Source organism: Pholis gunnellus, assembly GCF_910591455.1.
Source record: "Pholis gunnellus genome assembly, chromosome: 5".
Taxonomy (NCBI): Eukaryota; Metazoa; Chordata; class Actinopteri; order Perciformes; family Pholidae; genus Pholis; species Pholis gunnellus.
The window spans coordinates 19,436,058-19,450,537 of NC_136531.1; the positions used below are offsets into that span (position 1 = coordinate 19,436,058).

Consider the following 14,480-nt stretch of genomic DNA (forward strand, 5'->3'; position numbering starts at 1 on the left):
ACCAGAGAACATTTAGAAAATGTATATCACGTCCCTTTGTCAAAACAAAATCGGGATACATTTGGGGCAGCTGGTAAAAGAGGTCTGCTGTAATTACCGAATCGCTCCAAAGCGTCTGACATTGCCTGATTCTTCACCATGTCAATCAGTCCTCTGCCCAGACAGAAGTGAGGGAAGATGAGGAACACGTTCTTCAGGATGTCGTTGATGCCACCGACTTCCTTAAAAAGGAACAAAGTGAACATATTAGTTAATATTCGTCGTGACTTAGAAATCATTAATTTCCAAGTTTGCATTCAAAAGCCTCTCTCTCTCTCTCTCTCTCTCTCTCTCTCTCTCTCTCTCTCTCTCTCTCTAAACACTCTTGAATCAACAAACAATCTATTCAAATCTATCAAAATCACTTATTTACATTGCTTCCAAACAGCTCCAGCACAAAAGTGGAGACGCTGCCGTTGATCCCGATGAGGATGTTAACGCTGGTCAGAACCACGTAGGCCGTGCTGGGGATCTTGAAGAAGAACGAGGCCGGGTACATCAGAGGGGTGATCGACCATCTGGAGGGAGCAACAAAGATCATTGTTGATTAGCAGAGGTTAGAGAATTAGAGAAAGTAAGAGCCAAAACAAACCGAGCGCGTGTCAAATGTACCCATAGAGCAGCAGCAGCAGCGCCAGCACGGGCAGATTGGTGGAGGAGACGTAGGCGTCTTGTTGGAAACACATGAAGATAATGATGACCAGTGTGGCTGGGACGATGTAGTTACACTGCAAGGGAGGAAGAGAAAGTGAACAATAGTATTACGCTCTATCAAGACAATAATGTTATATTTAGACTTTCATCATTAATATTTAATCTCAACTGAGGAGGAGACAATGGGGCTCAGGGTCCAGCTGGACTGAAATGTCTTACCATATCCCAGACAAAGTTGGCCAGCCAATAGAGTAAGGGCTGCACTCCGCTGATGAACTGCAAGTGTTTGGCCTTGTTCACTCTCTCCTGGATGAGGAAGACCACAAAACTGGCCGGGACAAAGGACATGGCGAAGATCACGCAGATGGAAACCAGCACATCTACCGACGTCGTCATCCTGAGAACAGAGCGAAGGGAGACGTGAGAATGACAGGCGACGTCTCCTCGAGAAGGCCAAAGAAATGTTGTCACTTTACAAGCGCACTCCCTCGAATACTCACAATGCGACCTGTGACAGCTGCTCCTTGGTGAGGTTGAGCGGGTGATTGGAGGCGGTGATGCCAAACTTCGTGGGGTCTTGGTCGTCCTGCAGGCTCGCCCGCAGGATGCCGTTGTTCATCACATTGAGGAAAGAACCGATGCTGTGCCAGCCTTTGTTGTTGAACCAGATCTGGAAATAGAGAGGCGTGTAAGTTTCTGTAACCTCAGAGGAAATACAAAGCAGCCTGGGAGTACATTTCTGTGATCAGCTGTAAAGTACCTCATACTCAAACTCTCTTCCCCATATATATGTTTCCCCTCTACTCTTTCTTCAGGGCTTCTTCATATTCATTTTCTGAACTCACAAAAGCACTCGGTTTTGATCTTTCCATTGTGTTTTCTATTTTTGTGGTGGAATTGAAGCTCATTTGAGCTCTTCTGCATAAAATGCCTAAAATGTGAAAATGTAATGTGCAAAATTAAGGTTTGTCATCAACATTGTTCTTAACAAAGACAAGATGATACAAATAAAGAGAAATACACAGTATGTGTAACTCATGAATAGGACACCCCCCCCCCCCATTAAAAAAGCAAGAATGGTATCAACAGTGTGGAGTTAAAGCTGTGCATCTTTAAATCAACCACAGAGCAGATATCAATTATTCAGCACACAATATGAATAGAGTGAATGAAGTATATTGTATCATAATTTGGTAAGGGAGGCTTGAGGTTAACCTAAAGAGTCTTGTGTTGTTGTATAACCAGTGCGTGTGTGTGTGTTTATTAACCTTGACATTATTCTTGGTGTCCAACCCTTGTACAAAAGTGGAGAGACTGTGAAAGAAACGATCCGCTGCAGTTCCCTGGAGGGTGAGAGAGGGAGAAAGTCTTCTTTAGCACATGGGTAAACGTTCACTGTTCAAACCAGAACTATAAGTCTAACCCCACTACAGTAGTAGTGGTTAGTATAAAAATGTCCCACATTATTGTTTTGCTGGTGCTGATTAGTTTAGTGCAGTGTGTAAAATAGTAACGCTTACTCTCTCCAGACGGAAACGCCTCCTCAGTTGAGCGATCGCCTCATCAACGTCGTCTGTGTGGGACATGAGCTGAGAACTCCTGGCGCCCAGCGAGAATCCACCGTATCTGTGTAGATCACAATTATTTTAATATCGGAGAAGGACACAGCAGAGAGGCACTCAGTTCAATGTTATCGACCGATTAGCTCAAGGTGGATCGGGTCTGATAGTGTACCTGAACTCGTTGACCCAAAGCTTGTTCTTCAGGCTGAAAGAGAAGGAAAAGGAAAAGAGATTAAACATAATGCAATGAATCAAGAATTTGAACTAATTCAAGTGTGCCAAAACAAATGGAAGTTGAGTGTTACCTCTTGCCAATGATCTGAGCGTAGGTTTTAACCAGATAGTCAGAGATGTTGCGGCCAGTCAAATTCTGAAGAGTGTCTGTCTCGCTGATTTTCATCTGTATACACAAAAAGAAAAAGAAAAACAATTAACATTTGGGTTTTTTTGTGTGTATTTAGGCTTTGTCTTTGTCATTTTAAATGGATAAACACTTTTAAATTGTTTGGTGTCGCCAACCTGAGGTGGTGGAAGTCCCCCAGCGCCAGCAGGACACTCGGGAAGCATCCTCTTGCGTCCTCCACAGCTGCACTCACACATGGGAGAGGGATTCTCCATGGACCAGTTGCCTTTGTCGAACATGTCCCTCACACTTTGAGAGACTTGCGTGACCGACCACTCATCCTCTGCAGCTGTGCAGGGAGTGTCCCTGGTGCACAGAGATAGAAGTCAGATCCTCCATTTGAATGTATAAACTACCACATTTGTGTTTTTGCTAAAACTGCAATCAGATCAACTGCAGATCTTAGTGTTTTTATTTCCCTTAATGAACGTTTTCGGTTTGTCTTAAAACTCACGGTATGGGTTGTCCTTCCATGCAGCGTGTTCCAAATCCTGGGTTTTCTGTCAGAGCTCCCAGTAGTTTGTTGACGTGAGGGTCCTCAGGTAAGTCGTTACTACAAACACACAGAGAACACATTGCCTTTAACATCACAAATCATCACACACAAATGATGTTTAACAATCAGTTGTCCAGCCATTGTGTTAAGACTGAAGACAGGTGCAATATATTCATAATAGATTGACATTTATAATAGTTTTATTATTCATTTCTGGCACCATAACTCTCTACGTGTATTTTTATGTCCACAGTTAAATACATTTTTTTAGAAGCTATGTTCAGCGCAGTTCTCAGCAGTCGCTGAGCTTAAAACACATCAGGTAGGTCACATGCCCAAGCCGTAGTGCAGTTAGTGCACCTTTTACAATTTTAATGAGTTGTGCACTTTGTAGATGGAAATAACTTTTCTTTGGACTAAAAAAAGAGAATGCTCAGATTCAGGTGAGTTGAAGATTAAAAAGTGCTTAAATGTAAAGAATGAGCAGAAACCTTTTTCATTTTCTGGAGACACATTGATGAAAAGGAGGACAATGCAATTTCTCCAGACATACAGAATGGTATCTCACCTGATGAAGGTAAACTGTTCCCCATACATGCTGTGATCCAGAGCCAGACTTGGGTACTTTCCAAACGGAGGGACGATCAGGCTGAACACCAGGGCAATGCACACAAACACCGCCGGAAGAACAATCTGAAAAATCACATCATGACGATTAATTACAACTGACACACCTCAGGAGTACTGCTTCCCTCTTACATTGACAACCTGTTTATTAACAGTATGTGCAATGAAAATAGCATCAGTATACCTGAGCAAAGAAGCCTTTCCTGGAGCGCCGAGCATAGAGGAATCGTTTCCAGAGTAGTGCAACAAACTGCTGTCTCTTCAGACTCCAGCCTTTGACCTGGTACGAGCCTTTGCCATCCGTTCCACTGAGCCAGTCGGTCTCTCGGGATTCTGGACACAGGCGACACAATACACATGAGCAAACTCATCTCGTCTGTGTCCTGATTCTGTAATATTGCTAATAGGTTGTCTGCAATTGCAATTTCACTGGCACAAAGCAACTGATTTGTATGCTTTGCAACATAAGTCTAGCTTTCTTCAAAGACAAACTGCACTTTTTCTCCATTAAAAGCTGGGATGTGATGGATGTTTCCTACATATTTTTGGTGAAATACACCTTCAGGTGCAAACAAAAGGTAAAAGCGATGATAGCAACAATACGGTTGCTATTATTGCACTGCATGCTGGGTAGTGCAGTTCTACCTGGGTCACCTTCAGAGTCGTTGAATTCAAAGTCGTCCTCAGTGAAGGGCTTCAGGCAGCTCTGGTGGTCTCCAAATGCATGATGGCGACGAGTCCTGGTCGGCACGACTCCATCTGCAGCCACACGAGGGTCAACGTGTTACTATTGAGGTTCAAGTCGTGTGTTTTGTATGAAAATAACCCCCACAATATTCCAGTAACCTAAAAGCAAGTACTGATGCTCCTAACAGATGTGAAGTGTTTAAGTGCTGTGAATCTTTAAAATGCAACATAAATCTCACCTGAGAGCTCAACAGCGTCTACTCCACTGTCCTCAGCCACTTTCAAGAAAATCTGCACAGTTGGAAGACGCACGCTTTAAACATTGGCAGAAGCATATACACATCCACAAAAAGTTTATTTTTACATCTGATTTTTGTCCGTTTCATTCTACTTTCGACAGCGTTTAATATGAAAGGCCCACTTAAGACCAGCTGCTCCTTACCTCCTCCAGGGTGGTATCAGATATTCCATAGCTGGATATTCCCAGGTCGGTAAGTCGGTCATCCAGCTCGTGGAAGAGCTCTACAAAGGCTCCGTCTTTAGCTGACTGGTAGGGCAAGACATAGGTGATTTCATGGCCAAGGTCCTCAACCAGGCGAGCCTCGTGGACATGCTTGAATATCAGGTTGGAGATGAGGGACACATCTGTAGTGAAGCAAGCATGAGAGATTGGTGAGAGGGAATAATAAAACATCAACATCTTATATGCCTTTCTAAGTTCATCTGACAGGAATAAACATGAGTGCCTTTAAAGTAGCCAACTGAATGTCTGTTCTCACCAATAGTGGTGGTTTCACTCTCTGGTTCGCTGCCCAGACCAGCATCTGAACTGCTCTGTGATACGCTGTCCTCCTGAACCAAAGACAAAGACGGTAAAACAGTTACTTTTTTAAGTTAAAAGCACTATAAAAAAAAAAAAAAGACAACTTCTCTTGTGTATTTTAAAAACCTGTATTCTCTGTAACGTCTTTCTAACCTTCTCGGCCTTCTTGATGTAGGACACAGTGCTGGCAGAATTCCTGCAGGACTGAAGTGTCAAGTCATAGTCTCTCTTGACCAGGGTCAGGTAGTAGCCCGTGCCCAGCTGGGTCTTCAGGAAGAGCGAGGAGCCCACGCAGCACAGCTTTCCGTGGGAAATGATGGCGATGCGGTCACCCAGGATGTCGGCCTCGTCCATGTGATGAGTGGACAGGATGATGGTGCGGCCTGATGAGGAACAGAGGGACACATTCGAATTACAAAACTACAGAATTACACATAAAGTTATGAAAAGTAATTTGTAACTGTTACCGACTATCAGTTGTATTTACCTTGTCTGTATTTAAGCAGCAGGTCCCAGATGCCCCTGCGTGCGTAGGGATCGACCCCGGCAGTAGGTTCATCCAGGATCACAACTTTTGAGCCCCCAACAAAAGCCAAGGCCACTGACAGTTTCCTCTGCATCCCTCCTACAAAGACAACATGGAGTCAAGACCGTTTTTCAACATGAAAATCTCCCTGTATAACAGGACTTGTGAAACAACTAAAAAGGTAAAGAAATGTAAAACAATCAAACTAACCGGAGAGCGTGTTGGTGCGGGAATGTCGTTTGTCAGGCAGTCCGACATCGTTCACAATTTGCTCCATCTCAGCCTTCACCTTCTCCTCCGACAGCCCCTTCAGACGGGCGTAGAACCAGATGTGTTCCTCCACCGTCAGCCTGGATTACAGCAAAGCAACAAATCAAACAGTTACCAAATGCACAAGAATGCTACAAGTGTGCAAAGAATTCAGTCTTTGTTGCTGCTGTATACGTACATGCTGAAAAGTACGTTGTGCTGGGGGCAGACACCCAGATTCTGCCGGATGGTGCTGAGTTCACTGCGGATGTCCTTGCCGTGGATGTAGGCTGTGCCAGATGTGGGTGGGAACAACCCCGTCAGGATTGACCTATGAGAGAGCAGGGAGGCACACAACAATCACCATTAATAGCTGTCCCGACTGAGTAGATTTTAATCTTTCAACTAGTTTCTAGATTAACTGCAGACAATGTGTGCATAATCTTACATGGTTGTGGTCTTGCCAGCTCCATTGTGGCCGAGGAAGGAGGTTATCTGTCCCTCATAGAACCTCAGGGACAGTCCGTCTACAGCCAGCTTTTTTCCATGGCTGTAGACCTTCACCAGATTCTCGATGTAAACACCTGGCTCGATGTGGCTCGGCTCCTCCTCAATACAAACAGCTGTGGGAAAAAAACCCAGCATTTAATAAAAGGAAAAAAGCTGAGGTTTCACTGGACACACAAAGGGAAGGATCATCCATCTGCATTTGAAACTTGAGACAATTTTCGCTGATGGTTTAAATCTGAAAATTCCTTCCAAAACAGAAAGACAAATAAATATCAATGAGTTTTTTTTGTACCGTCAGCGTTGCCCTTCTTTGACAGAGGGGTGGAGATGTTTGTGTTTTCTTTCTCTCCACACCAGTACGTCTTAGTGAAAGGGAAGTACCAAGGCCGGGGGATCCCATACTGACCTGGAATAGAGTGACATTTTTCAGTACTGTCCATCAAAACAACCCTGACTATTTAACCGCACATCATCGATTTAAGCACTTTACGGAACAAATACCACAATCTTAAACCACATCCACGACTCACCAGGGAACACAGATTCGATGTACCAGGTCATCATTCCGTAGAGCACAGCGTCAAACAGCATGAGGGAGATAGAGGTGGTCAGGTTGTAGCTGTCCTCCTCCAAAGGGCTGGCCAGCAGGTTCGACCACTGGATACCCACCCCTTGCTCCTCAAACAGGGCAAAGTACTCACAGCCAAAACCAAACGCCACAGGAGACAGCAGACTCTGTGAGAAGAACAAAGAAGCCGGAGTTTAGCGGAGACAGAAAAGCAACTGGATGCAACGCTCAACACATGCTGTATGTGTTCAAATGTGCATTATTGAATTTCTTCCACACACACACCACAGTAAGTTTTGCTCCGAAGCCAATGTAGTCTTGCCAGGCGACACACAGCACGTAGGGCAGGTAGAGAGTGAAGTATATGATGCCACCGCAGGCAGCTGCCAAGTTGGCACGAGAGAACAGAGTGCTGATAAGGAAACACTGCATGATGGTTACAACGCCGAAGGATGCCAGGAAAAGAAACACCACGCCTGGGTCACTGTAAGGCAGCAGGTTTCCCATCTGAAGAGGAAAAAAAAAAGAGCAAAAATGAAATACTTTCCCGGTTATGATGTCACTTGTTTTCCACAATTTGTGACATTTCTAGACGATGAAGTCATTATCAAGTTAAAATGTGTAAACATCAGCCCGGATCAGTGTGAGTATGTTTACTTGTTTTTCTACAATTTTCTGACATTCCTGCAGGATGACAAAGAGTGTTCCCGTGTGTATGTTCTGTGGCAACACCAACCTTCAATAGTATCACCAACAAGCCGGCGCTGATCAGGAGCGGGATCAAGCTGCTGATGAACCAGCTGAGCCACAGGGTGCCGTTGTTCAGCCCCATGATCCTCATGGTCTCTTTGAGCCGCGCCTCCTTCTCGTACACCACGCCCTTGATGATGATGGCTACCGAGTACATCCACGCCAGGGTCATGAAGAGAGGCATGGACCGACTCATCACTCGCAGGAAACTGGAGAAAAAAAGAAGAAGTGAATATTGGTTATGCATGTTTTAAACTAACTTGACGGTGTACGTTGCAATTATACTTGCACATTGGTCACTTACACGTCGTCAACATAGCAGGGGTAGGGCATCTGCTGAATGTAGACGCCTGTCTTCTCCTTGGTGCCAGTGATGGCTCGGATGATTCCGTGCTCGATGACGTCCTGCAGGTAAGAAAATCCGCCCCAGATGTACCGAAGGTCCTCGAAGGGGTCTGCCCTGGGACCGGGGTCCCAATAGCTGCAAAGCAAAATGACCATCAGTTAGCTCATGAAAAGCAAAAGATTTGCAAAGGGTCTGTAATTCAACAATAGCTAGGGCGCAGCTTCTCACCCGTCTTTAATCTTGTTTGTCCTCTCCACGTTATCAATGTCCATGCGGATCTTATAGTTGACGTTGGGAGGCAAGTCGGTGCTGTTGCTATGGGTGATGTCAGGAAACACGATTCCAGCCCAGAACTTCTGGTTGTTCAGGAGACCCATGGACTTGTTGACCAGCCTCTCCTCATTAGCTACTGGCTCCAGCTTGTCCAGGTTTACACACTGAAAGGGAGAGAGAGAGAGGGGGGGGGGGTTACGACATGTTTTACTCTAATAGTCAGACTAGGAATGAAGTCATTGTGGGGTCTAAATGATGCATGAAGGTCTTTGTCACACAGTTAAAGAAGGGTGGAAAAAGAACACATGTAATGACTTCTTTCCCAAGAGAGAAAGAAGTAAATTAGTCTGAAGCTTTATCTCCACGACAGCTGAATGTCCTAATTGTGTTTTGTTTAAGTTGCTCTGAATAAGAGAATCTCTTGAGTAGCAAACCCCTTTGGGTGTCCGACTTTTAATAGGTCGCAACAAAAAAAAAAATCATTAAATCATCCTGCTCACACAATCAAATGCTCTCCTCGCAAATACTGCTCAGTAGCCGATAACAACAATGAGCTCTTAACCCGGTTACACAAACTCACCGAGTAACCACAACGGAGTTGTTTAGCTGATTTGTTGAGACCTCGTACAGATTAGCCTCTCACACAGCTGACATAAGCTGACTTACACGTCTTGGCCTCATACCGTGTGAGAAGCCAACGAGTTCAGAAAGCATGATGACAAATACAGCATGAGCACACTTTATCCTGCAGGTATGACAGACTGTTATGGTCTCCATAAGGGGTAAGAGCAGGTCAGTGGGGTGTCTGCAGTGTTGTTAAACAGAAATGACACAAGTTAAATAATTAGTGTGACACCTAATTGACCTCAAGTTATGGTTTAAAATTCCCTCTTTTTAATTAATTGTCTGTGTCGTCGGTCTTTGGACTGAAAACCATCACCACTGATTCAGCAAATCTGATCATTATAGATCACATCATTACATCTCAGAGGAACACCACACAGCTGTTAGTCCGCATTGACCACTGAACCGTGATGTTTATTTTATAGGACTCTCAATGAAGACATTAGATACATAGAAGTCAACAACTCACTGGGGGATAAACATTGATGAACATTTGGCAGGGGTTTAGGGGGTGGTTGTTGCTCGCTTAAGGCTTGGCTCTGGCATACTGACCCAGAAGGCATGACACAGGGAGCAGTGACAAACTCGGCATGACAATGATTTGATTTGGTGAGGGAAGGAAGGGGAAAGAACATTTGATTTCAAGGCTTTTAATAGTTGCGCCGAGTTCTAAATGTAGTTCAAAGTGAATAAAGAAAACAACGGAATAATGGAAGATTTTGTAATGCGACGACCTATTTGGGCAATTAGCGTTTAACCTATTTCCCCACTAGGTTTTGACCTAAATGGAAGATATTGGGCAACAGCTACTTTACAGACACAACTTAAGACCCATACAAGTATGGAAAACAAGGACGGCTACGCTGTAATATAGACTGAACTCGTCATGTGAAAACATCACAACACGCTCTACTATCCGTTTCTTCTGAAGTCAAGCTTTCCTGTAAAAACAGACTCGCCATCATTGCACACACACCGCTTTAGCAGAACATGTCAGTGGTGTGCGTTGGTGTGATGCATCCCGCACTAACACACTAACCTCCATGAAGCGGGAGATGGTCTGGATGGCCTGGTCGGTTTCGTTGAAGACGTCTCTCCAGGTGTAATTGGATCCTGCGGGTCTTTGGTCCTCTGAGAGCTTCATCAGGAAGGCCGACACATCTGACACACGCCACTCAGTCTCGCTGAGCTGGGCATTAAAGAACGCAGCACTGGCGTTATTCTGGAGCATCGTCTGCAAAGAGGAAGGTTTGTATTGTTTATTATAGAGAGTCAACGTACAATTACTTGTAAGCAACGATAAAGAAAAGCTAAAATATTCAAGAGGATGCAGATAAACATCTACAGGTGCGCCCTGTCATAAGACGTCCCTTATTAACCTACTTAAACAATAGTCACTTGCCTTAAGGCTTGTGGCCTTTATTACTGCTGTGTGTTTGTGTTTTACTGTCGTTAGATGTTCTGTGATCTGCGCTCCAGGCTTCTCTCAAATTCATTATATATATTACCAACAACCATTTTCCTGCTTCCCTGAAAGAGAAAACTATTTCATGACAGACACAGGCAGAGACAGCCGTCTAATCAAATAATCTAAAAAACCTGATTCCCTAAACAACAAAGCAGAACAAAATAGAACTCAGCTTTAATTGTATAAAACAAATGAATGGTGTTCTAATTGTTATTTAGAGGTCTGGGGCTCTTTATATACAGTTAATGGTCTCAGCAAAAATCTTATTTGTGAAGGTCTTTTACAGTATCACCTTTCGCCACTAGGTGGAGGTGGTACTTATGTAATTTATGTAGGACACATGGAGTTGTGGCAAAAAAAGCTGTGAAGAAAAAAACCAGACACATTTCCAGCCAGGAGCAGCCATGTTATGAACTCCATGCCATCTGATACAGACTTGTTAAATGGCTCATTCTATTAGAGCGACTGTAATTTTATACCCGTAGGTCTATTTGTAGATCAAGCAGTCCTGTGTACAAGAAATCAACACTTGTCCCTGCGTGATGTGACCGACAGATTGTTTAAATGAGGACAACCCGGGTTTGCTTTATAGTTTCACACCGGTGCCAGAGCCATATTTTAATATCACGCTGAAAAATCCCTCCATGCTTTGTTTTAAGTACTCAAGTTTCATGGTTGACCTGAACCTGTTGGCCCTTTCGGGTGAATTGTCTGTCTGCACTCTCTTGCTAGTCCCACTTTTACATTTACCCAAAAGACACCAGTTAGTATGAAAAGTAGATTACTCTTGGCCTCGGTCCTCTTTCTCCACAAAGTACTTTTATCAACCCGTGAAGAACCCACAAGAGGATAATATCTGACATAAAAGGTCAGATGTTTGTTAATATAGTCATAACATGGCCTCATACTCCAGCAGCCTGGTTGGTGCAATCTACAGAAGCTTCAGTAGGGTCCTTCTTATCAGACACATACTTATATTGAAGTCACAGAGGTGCACAGATTACCGTCTTAAACCCCCTCATGTAAACAGGAAGAGGACTGAGAACACAGCTCTGATATGCGTGTGTGTGTGTGTGTGTGTTGGCATTGCGTCCCACTCACCCTGAGCATGTCCATTTCCTCGCCATTCTCCATGAAGTTCCAGACTTTGGGCCTCATCTCCTCCCACATCCCTCCAAGGTCCCTCAGCACGCCGAACTCCTGGAAGGTCTTATTAACCTGCAAAAGACACAAACACGCACAGCCTTAGTCAATGGGGGGGGTTCACTCGTGATTCTGACGGGGGGGGGTTCACGGAGATGAGAGGGGCCTTTTTGTACCTCGTGGATGATTCTCTGTGTGGCCGGAGTATCTGGGGTGTACAGGATCTTCCCCATGAGCAGAGGCTTCAGAGCCCTCCAGATCATCCTGGAAATGGGGCTGGACTCCAGGCTCCGCATCATGTTGTTACAATAGGGAGCTGGAAAATAAACACACAAACATTTTGAGTCTTGGACATTGTCTGTTCTATGTAAACGATAAATTGGCAGGGACTCTGGGAAAGATACATCTGATGAACAAATACTTCTGATGAAAGCACGAAACGGGGTCATTTCTGTTTGGACGCTTACTGGAAGAGTTGTCGTAAGCTGCGAGGGGATCACTGTCGCTGGCGTTGCCATGGTTTCCGAACAGGGCCTTGTAGTTGTTGTCCTCGTACCAGTTGAGAGACTTGATTTTGAGGCCGCCTCCCTCGGGGTGTCCGCAGACGATACGTGACACGGCCTGGTACATCTGGTTTGGGGAGCCTGTGGCATTTTCAGTTAGATACTGGATCTCATTACGCATGTCCTTCCAACTCTTCATACCGACAAGCTGGAGGGAGAGACACAAACAGAAACGTTAGCATGATGAAGATCATTCCAAGTCCAAACTTTAATATAGGCTGGGGGAGACAAATACACACAGACGCATCTTCCAGACCCATGAAGCACATATTGCCTTTAATAAACATCATACAATATAATATAATATTCATTAATACTCTCATTCTGTAGGTGTCTTTTACTGTCACACTTTAAGGTGATTTTATAAGTACATGGATTATATAAAGTTGTATTTTTGAACAAAGGAGAACTTTGCAGATAATGATTTTGGTGAAATTAGTCCGAGACGACATCAGAACCAGGTCTCTCTGTACCGGTCATGAGGTCACTGAATATACTGCGTGCCTGTCATATCTGTGTACATGCTTCAGGGTATCTCATGTGTCTCATGTACTGTAGCTCAGCATGAGAAGTGTTAATAATATGACTATCACCTGTCATAACAGAGGCAGCTTATATGCACCCTGTGTGTGTGTGTGTGTGTGTGTGTGTGTGATGCTGTGTGTGTTTGAAGTCATTCAAGGTTATCACATGCACACTATGAGTGGTATTCATGAGAGTCAAGTGGAGAAACTTAGTCGTCTGCCTGACTAAGATAAATTTAACTGCAGTACCCAGTCCTATCTTTCTCCTCCTGTGTGTGTGCGTGTGTGTGTGTGTGTATATTTCTCTCTAGAGGAGATGTTATCACACCCTTTCTAATATGCAAAGTGACTGCTCATGTATGGTCATTAAATGTCTTAAAGTGTATTTATATTGTCCTGTACTCACTGGTGTCATTAGGTTTTACGTCTCCACTCTGCAGCTGTTTCTTTATCACACAATTTCTCAAAGCTGGAGGCCTGGGGGCCGGGCAGAACTCTGGCCTTGTTATCACAATGCAGCCACTAAAACAGTCCTGTTATACTCCAATAGATTTGGGTTTTTTCCCTTGTGGCAAACATTGTGGTTATGTTCCCAATAACTACAAAACATACTCCTCTGGCCTCAGGTGAAGCTGTCCTTGATAGACTATCAACATCAGCGTTACGTCAGGCTGAAGGGAGCTCACACAGGGGTTACTACAGGTCAAGACAAGTTGCCACAAGTTCCCCGTCTCCAAACTGGTCAACTGCACAAGCAATTATGTCACCCATCTTGTGGTTGGGAAGGAGTGAAAGGAGGGGTTTTGTGTTTTTCCGTGCAAGTAAAACAAAGAAAAGGGCGAAAGAAGAGGGGGAGCTTTTGTTGCCTAAGCGTGAACCGCGGGAGGGCTTACGAGTAGCTCAAGCTCTGAAGTGTGAAGGACGGAGGCTGAGAATATCACACCTTTTCCTTAAGGTGCATATGGGAGGAGGTCAGAGATAGATGACAGAAGCTGAGAGACAAAGAAAGAAGGGAAGATCATGGGAGACTGCAGCAAAGCAGGAGGTGGAAATGAGTGCTGAAGGCGCGAGAACAAAGAGAGGTTACTATCGGTCGTTCTCCTAATAGGCAAACCTCCGCAGGCGCCATAAGTAGAGCGCTATTATACAGACAAGTGTTGCTGTGTACACACTCGCCACACAAACACATTCATGGTCGGACACGTTTCAGGACAAATAACACTGTTTTCTCTGTCGACTTTGTTATTTAAAAATAAGCTGTCCAGTCTGTAGCGTGCAACCGTTATACTGCCTGTCAACAAGATATTTAACACTGTTTTCCGTCAAAGCAAAAGTGAGACTTGGAGAACTGTTGCGTCTCAGATCACTGACACACACACACACAGACACACACACACACACACACAGACACACACACACTCTCTGAGATCGTTCTGTATGCGGTTGCTTTGCAGCCACATCAAACCGCCTCCTTCCTGCTCTTTCACATGCAAAGAACTGGGTGCAATAATGTGTGTGTTGTGTTGGACTGGGTGCATATCCGATTCTTTCTGTAGTCGGTGTTCATGTGAGGCTGCCTGTGTTTGTTAATGCATTGAAAAGGTCTTGGGGTGCGCACTTGTTACATTATGGTCTCGTAAGTACG

At 44.5% G+C, this 14,480-nt stretch overlaps 1 protein-coding gene across 2 annotated transcripts in view; it reads right to left on the reverse strand.

The window, feature by feature from the left end:
• LOC306695807 (phospholipid-transporting ATPase ABCA1-like) overlaps nucleotides 1-14,480 on the reverse strand; it is a 37,758-nt gene that overhangs the window by 5,217 nt on the left and 18,061 nt on the right. Inside the window, exons 9-40 of one of the 2 annotated variants that reach the window (XM_079159171.1) lie at nucleotides 12,216-12,459; nucleotides 11,925-12,064; nucleotides 11,707-11,823; nucleotides 10,177-10,371; nucleotides 8,469-8,677; nucleotides 8,199-8,375; nucleotides 7,881-8,103; nucleotides 7,430-7,651; nucleotides 7,107-7,311; nucleotides 6,869-6,982; nucleotides 6,515-6,689; nucleotides 6,266-6,397; nucleotides 6,028-6,167; nucleotides 5,779-5,916; nucleotides 5,445-5,674; nucleotides 5,248-5,320; nucleotides 4,911-5,113; nucleotides 4,708-4,759; nucleotides 4,436-4,540; nucleotides 3,966-4,114; nucleotides 3,723-3,847; nucleotides 3,113-3,211; nucleotides 2,775-2,964; nucleotides 2,561-2,655; nucleotides 2,428-2,460; nucleotides 2,214-2,319; nucleotides 1,962-2,036; nucleotides 1,194-1,363; nucleotides 913-1,090; nucleotides 652-767; nucleotides 413-557; nucleotides 98-221 (exon numbers count right to left, since the gene is read on the reverse strand). In XM_079159171.1, coding sequence (XP_079015297.1) covers nucleotides 98-221; nucleotides 413-557; nucleotides 652-767; nucleotides 913-1,090; nucleotides 1,194-1,363; nucleotides 1,962-2,036; nucleotides 2,214-2,319; nucleotides 2,428-2,460; nucleotides 2,561-2,655; nucleotides 2,775-2,964; nucleotides 3,113-3,211; nucleotides 3,723-3,847; nucleotides 3,966-4,114; nucleotides 4,436-4,540; nucleotides 4,708-4,759; nucleotides 4,911-5,113; nucleotides 5,248-5,320; nucleotides 5,445-5,674; nucleotides 5,779-5,916; nucleotides 6,028-6,167; nucleotides 6,266-6,397; nucleotides 6,515-6,689; nucleotides 6,869-6,982; nucleotides 7,107-7,311; nucleotides 7,430-7,651; nucleotides 7,881-8,103; nucleotides 8,199-8,375; nucleotides 8,469-8,677; nucleotides 10,177-10,371; nucleotides 11,707-11,823; nucleotides 11,925-12,064; nucleotides 12,216-12,459 — 4,699 coding nt within the window. Of the gene's footprint in view, nucleotides 1-97; nucleotides 222-412; nucleotides 558-651; nucleotides 768-912; nucleotides 1,091-1,193; nucleotides 1,364-1,961; nucleotides 2,037-2,213; nucleotides 2,320-2,427; nucleotides 2,461-2,560; nucleotides 2,656-2,774; nucleotides 2,965-3,112; nucleotides 3,212-3,722; nucleotides 3,848-3,965; nucleotides 4,115-4,426; nucleotides 4,541-4,707; nucleotides 4,760-4,910; nucleotides 5,114-5,247; nucleotides 5,321-5,444; nucleotides 5,675-5,778; nucleotides 5,917-6,027; nucleotides 6,168-6,265; nucleotides 6,398-6,514; nucleotides 6,690-6,868; nucleotides 6,983-7,106; nucleotides 7,312-7,429; nucleotides 7,652-7,880; nucleotides 8,104-8,198; nucleotides 8,376-8,468; nucleotides 8,678-10,176; nucleotides 10,372-11,706; nucleotides 11,824-11,924; nucleotides 12,065-12,215; nucleotides 12,460-14,480 lie in introns of both variants that reach the window. The other variant, XM_079159170.1, reaches the window with a different exon arrangement.